This window comes from Gracilinanus agilis, unplaced genomic scaffold (assembly GCF_016433145.1).
Source record: "Gracilinanus agilis isolate LMUSP501 unplaced genomic scaffold, AgileGrace unplaced_scaffold53538, whole genome shotgun sequence".
Taxonomy (NCBI): domain Eukaryota; kingdom Metazoa; phylum Chordata; class Mammalia; order Didelphimorphia; family Didelphidae; genus Gracilinanus; species Gracilinanus agilis.
The window spans coordinates 5,799-11,389 of NW_025388619.1; the positions used below are offsets into that span (position 1 = coordinate 5,799).

The 5,591-nt window shown below is 63.0% G+C and overlaps 1 protein-coding gene across 1 annotated transcript; it reads right to left on the bottom strand.

The window, feature by feature from the left end:
* Positions 1-2,674: 2,674 nt before the first annotated feature.
* Positions 2,675-5,586, bottom strand: LOC123255869 (breast cancer anti-estrogen resistance protein 1-like; the record flags this gene model as incomplete). The annotated part of the gene is made up of 3 exons (XM_044684589.1): positions 2,675-3,492; positions 3,867-3,956; positions 4,678-5,586. Coding segments are annotated over 3 exons (1,512 nt in total), but the record flags the coding sequence as incomplete, so codon positions are not given.
* Positions 5,587-5,591: the final 5 nt, after the last annotated feature.

Here is a 5,591-nt window from a genome sequence, read left to right on the forward strand (position 1 = left end):
ACCCGTCCTGTGAAGTCTCAATAAAGTCCACTGGATGGCAGCAGCTGGTCAGCCTCCTTCCTGGTCTCTGCCTGTCCTGGTTGAGCAGAGGAGGAGCATGGTGCTGGCCAGGGCTGGGTGCCGAGTCCTTCCCTGACCAGAGGAGTCCCCTAGATGAGAGCTTCTTAACCATTTTTGCGCCCTCGAGCCCTCTGGCTACCGGGGGGAACCTGTGGACCTCTTCTTGGAATAATGTTTTTCTATGGCATGAAATAAAATCATAAAAACCACTTAAGAGTGCCAAGTTCCAAGTTTATGGACATCCACCTATGGATCTCCGATTAAGAACACTTGTTTTGGGGCTTCTCTCTGGATCTCTTTCCCATAATTCTCTTATCAGCCCATCTCCTGGGGTCCCGGAGGCTCCTCCGTCCATCCCAGAACTCCCATTCGTGGTTCATATCCACGAATCGGGTGATTTATAGACACAGACACAGGTAGAGCCAGAGAGAGCCCTGGATGTTGGGGTGGAGGTGGAGGCTCTCTACACTTCCCCCCACACCAACCAAGTGCTTCCCCCAATGCCAGGGGGCTTACCTTCTTCTCAAAAGGCTCCACATTCAGCTTTACTTGGGTGGCTCAAGCCTTACCCTTCCGCGCTGACTAAGGAAAGCACGGAGGTCTCTGCTCCCCCATCGTCTAAGCAGGAAGTGGGGTTCGAACCCAGGCACTTGCCATAGCACTAGAGTGAGGGGTTTGGAAATCGCATCATGGTGGCCGAAGGGATTGGGAAGAAGGTTTGGAGAAGACTCGGGGAGAACTCAACAGCTGTCTTGGAGGACTTGGAAGAGGGATCCCACCGGCTGGGTGGCCCAGTGGATAGGGCTCCATCTGGAGTCAGGAAGGCTCCTTATCTCGAGTTCAAATCCGTGCCCCCTTGCCTAGCCCTTACTGTGTTGATTCTGAGTGAGAGGCCCACGTGGGCCGCCTAGATGCATGCACACAGCTCTACACGTGTGCTTTACTAGAGCACACGTTTCCCAGCCTCCCTGCATTCGGCCCGTCACCCCCCCAACAGGACCGAGAGCAGTCCTGGAGGCATGGGGGGAGGGGGCTACTCCAGAGACGGGCAGCTGCCCGCCAGGGTGTCTCTGAGGAGGGCACAGGTGCCCGCCACACTCCCTGCCCCTCCTCGGCCCGAGCTGCCGGCTCAAGAGCCAACAGCTGCTGTGGCCAGCTGTTGGAGAAGGCGATGGGGCTGTGGTGCCAGGTCCTCCGGCGCCCAGGCCGTGGAGCGCCTGGGCTAAAGGGAAGCCTGGGAGAGGGAAGGGGGGCATTTCCACGTACTGCCCCCGTCTGGGGGCCTCTTGGGGGAGCCACTCCAGGACAACCGGCCCTGCCTAGCACGAGAGCTCCTGTCCATGGGCTCCCCCAAGGCAGCAGGGTGGCCAACAGAAGTGGAGGGACTCAGCCAAGGTCTCCTGGGGAGCTAAATGGCAAGGCTGGTCCCAGAGCCCAGCTCTTCATGGGGAGGGGTTTAGACACGCTCACTCTGGCCAGGGCGGTGGGCAGGGGTGTGGCGCTGCCCGGTGAGCCCATTTCCTGGAGGCTCGATCATCGCTGCCCTCTTTTCTGACGGCTTGTCGCCCGTGTCTTTCTCCTAGCTTCCTCCCCCCAAAAGCCCTGCGCGGATCTCCGTGTACCTCGTGAGCTCCTCGAGGGCACGGCCTATCCAGGCGCAGGAACATCCGTGTCTACGGCCCGGGAGACGGGAATGAGCGCCTCCTCCGCACGTGCCAGGCACCGTGCCAAATGCTTTACAGACAGCGTCTCATTTGGCGCACACGCCAAGCCTGGGAGGTTGGCACTGTCGTTGTCCCCATTTTACAGTTGAGGAAACGGAGGCAAACGCATTGAGTTGTCCTGGGCCCCACCACGAGGAAGGGTCTGGAGGTCTTCCCTGCTCCAGGCCTACGAGCCCGGCTCATTTCTGGATGGAAACCCAAGCTTTTAGGTCCGATTCAGAGAATCCTGCGGCCACACTGTGGAGAGGCAGGAAGTAATCAGGGCAGGGCATCTGGGTGCCACCGGCTGAGCCCCGAAGCACGGCAGTCTCTGCCCAGACTCTCACCGTCTGCCCCTGCCTCCATGCCCCCCACTCCATCCCCATCCTTCCTCGGACCCCAGGGATGGTGCCTCAAAATGAGAGATGGAGGGAGAGAGACAAAGAAATGGAGACAGACAGACAGAGGGGAGAGAGAGATGGAGACAAAGACAGATACAGAGACAAACAGACAGAGGGGAGAGATGGAGCCAGAGCCAGACAGACAGGGAGAGTACTCAGTTCGTATTCCTGCACTCTGCCTGTGGGAGACACTTTTCTCCCACAGGTTGTGTCGATGTGGGGGTGCCTTTGGCCTCTACAGGTACTGGCTAAGCAGAAGAGAGCTGGGTTGGCCGTGGGGGGCCCCTGACCCCAAGCCCTCTCTGCCGAGGTGACACGAGCAGGCTTCCGTGTGGGGTTATATATAGGAAGGGCCCCCCGGATCCTGGAGTCAGAGTGGGCAGGCTCAAAGGAGCGGGGCACCCCTCCCCCCAGCTCTCCCCACGGCGTAGGCCACCTCCCCTTTTACATGTGGCCCCCCCAGCTCTCCCCACGGCGTAGGCCTCCCCTTTTACATGTGGTGGGGCCCCTTTGAGTTTGGGTTGTGTTTTTTTTTATTATTTAAATGTAGACCATTAATCACATGATTGGAAAATCAATAATGAAAAATAGTTCTTTAGTGTTTTCCTCTGTCCCCCACACAGACACGGGCACAGGCGCAGTAAGGTTGGGGGGCAGGAGCAGGGCAAGAGGTTCAGCCTCCCTCCAGGCCTCCCTGTCCCAGGGCGCCTCCATCCCTGCAGCCTTCTCTTTTCCAATATATACAAATTCATGTACAGTCCGGCCGCAGGAGCCCACCGTCCAGGGTGTCAGGGTGCCCCCACCCCCCCTTGGGCTCAGGCCGCGGCCAGCTGGCCCAGGACGCGCCTGAACTGCTGCGTACTCTGGCCCAGCTCCTTCACGCGGTCCACCATGTCCTGGGCAGCCGTGGGCGAGGGGTACTGCAGGGCGGCCGTCTTGGTGGTCACCACGATCTCCTTGAGCATGTCGCACAGCAGGTTGCTGTAGTGGGTCACCTGGCTGCGCACATCCGGGGCCTTGGCTTGGCGCGACAGCGTGTCGCCGATGAACACCAGCTTGTGGGCGCTGAGGATGACGAACTTGCTGTGGGCCACGAAGATCTTGGGAGGCTGGTTGGTGGCGACGGCGCTGAAGAAAGCGTCCACGGCATTGGTCAGGGTGGTCAGGTTGGACTCGCACTGCTCCAGGTAGAAGAGGAGCAGCTGCCGGTCAGAGGGCCCCAACCCCCCAGGCCGGCCTGGCGCCAGAGGCTGGGACGGCGTCCAGCCTGACAGGTCATGCTCGATGGGCCGCGACACCTCCTGCTCTAGCCGCTCGAACTGCTTCAGCTGGAGGGGAGACAAGGGGTGGGCTGTGAGTTCAGTCCGAGCGGGGCCTCTCCGGGTGGCCTCCCGCAGGCACTGAGGCCAAAGGCACGGTGGGCCTCGACACCCCCATTTCACAGAGGGAGGAGGAGGTGGGGAGCCGGCCACGGTCGTAGGGCGGGGAACGGGGGGAGAGGCGGCAGCCAGGAGGAAGTGTGGCAGGCTCTGGATGGAGGCGGGAGGCCTCATCTGGGTCTGACACACCCCCGGCGAGCGGCCCCAAGCAAAGCGTTCCCCCCTCATCTGTGAAATGGGGATGAGGCTGGCCCCTTCCCCTCACCTGTGGCTAAGGTATGGGCAATAGCTGCTGGGGGGGGGGGGGGGGGGCACAGACTCACCTGCTGTTGCTCCAGCTGCCCTTTGCCCTGCCGGATGATGTTGCCCTTCTCTAAGAGCTCCTTCTGGGTTTTCTCAAACTCTTCTTTTCCCTATGAGGGAGGGTCATGGAGGCAGTTAGGATGGGGTCCGGCTACCCCACGGGCCTCCCCCCTCCCTCCAGCCCAGCCTGCCCAGCTACAGTCTGGGCCTTGAAGGGGAAGGCCAGTGTGTGCCCACAAGAACCTGCAGGCATCGTTGTGCTCCGGGCCCTCCTCTGCCCCGAGGCCTGGTATCCCTCCTCAGGGCTGGGGGCTGGCACTGCCTGCTCTGGGACCCGAGGAGCTTCCTCCAAGTGACTGGCAAAGAGAGGAGCCCGAAGGACCCTGTGGAGGAGGCAGGGAGGCAGCCCCAAAGGACTCCTTCTGACTAATCCCGGCTCCTGACCCTCTGACTCAGTAGATGGAGGCCAATCCGCCTCTGAGAAGCCCACCAGGATGCGTCGGGCTCTGCAATCCCTAAACTCCCAGGAGTCCAGGCGCTCTGTGGGGCACAGTCACCCCTACCTTGTGAGGAAAGAACCCTCCCTGCCATGGGCTCCAGGGCTTGTCCCCAGGCTGAACCCCAAGGGTCCCCCCCTTCCTGGTCTCAGGGCCACACAGACGAGGCCCAGGGCAGCCACCCCTCAGGCCTCTCCCAGGGAGGCGAGGAGGGAAGAGGAGAGAACCAGAACGAGGGATGGAAGGTGAAGGGGCTGAGGGGCAGAAGTGCTCCCGGGGCCTCAGCTCTTGGCAGGGGCATCTCCGGGCCTCTCCACCTACCCGGCTCCCGTACCTGCAAGTGGACGTAGTCGTAATCCTCCATCCAGCCTCCCTCGCTGTTCTCATACTGCCCGTCAGGGGAGTCCTGGGAAGTGAATTTGGGGGGGGAGGGCAGGGGCCTGGACTGGATGCTGCTCGCCTTGTCAGGGGGCTGGGTGGGCTGGGGGTGGAGGCTGGGGGGCCCAGGCTGGCTGCCTGCATCAGGCTTTGTCCTTCTGAAGAGCAGCGAGGCGTTCCCGTGCAGGAAGGAGGCCAGCTGCTTGGTGTCGTCGGGGATGCCCCGCGAGCACGTCACCAGGCCGTCCAGGCTGTCGGTGGCCCCCGGGGGCTGCCCCCCGGCCGTGAGGGCGCTCAGGGCCCACTGGCAGCCGTCCAGGGCCTGGCTGTGCGCCAGCAGCGCCTGGTAAGCGTCCTCCATCTTCTGCAGCTGCCTGGTCAGCTTGGCGTGCAGGGCCCGGTCTGTGGCATGTGCTGCGTGGCCCACGGCCCCCCGGGCGAACTCCAGCAGCTCCCTGACGGCCGCCCTGACCTCAGCCGTGGCAGCCCGCAGGCCCGGCACGTGGGGCTCAAGCAGCTCCGGCTCCCGCCAGCCGCTGCCGCCCACGAAGGCCATGAGGCGGGCGACAGCGGCGCCAACGCCGTGCTGCAGCCGGGCCAGCGTGTCCATGGCGGCCTCCAGGTCCATGGGCGGCTCCTTCGTGGGGGCCACGTCTAGGGATGAGGACGACAGGTTGCTGCGGGTGCTGCCCGTGCTCGAGGCGGACAGCCGCTTGCCGTCGGCGCGGGGCTCACGGTCAGCCTGGGGAGGCACGTCGTACACGCCGTCCCCATCGGCCTCCAAGGAGGCGGCCCGGCTGCCGGCCGGGGCCGGGTCACGTGGCACGTCATACACGGACCCCGGGGGGCCCAGCTTGCGCAGGCCGGGGG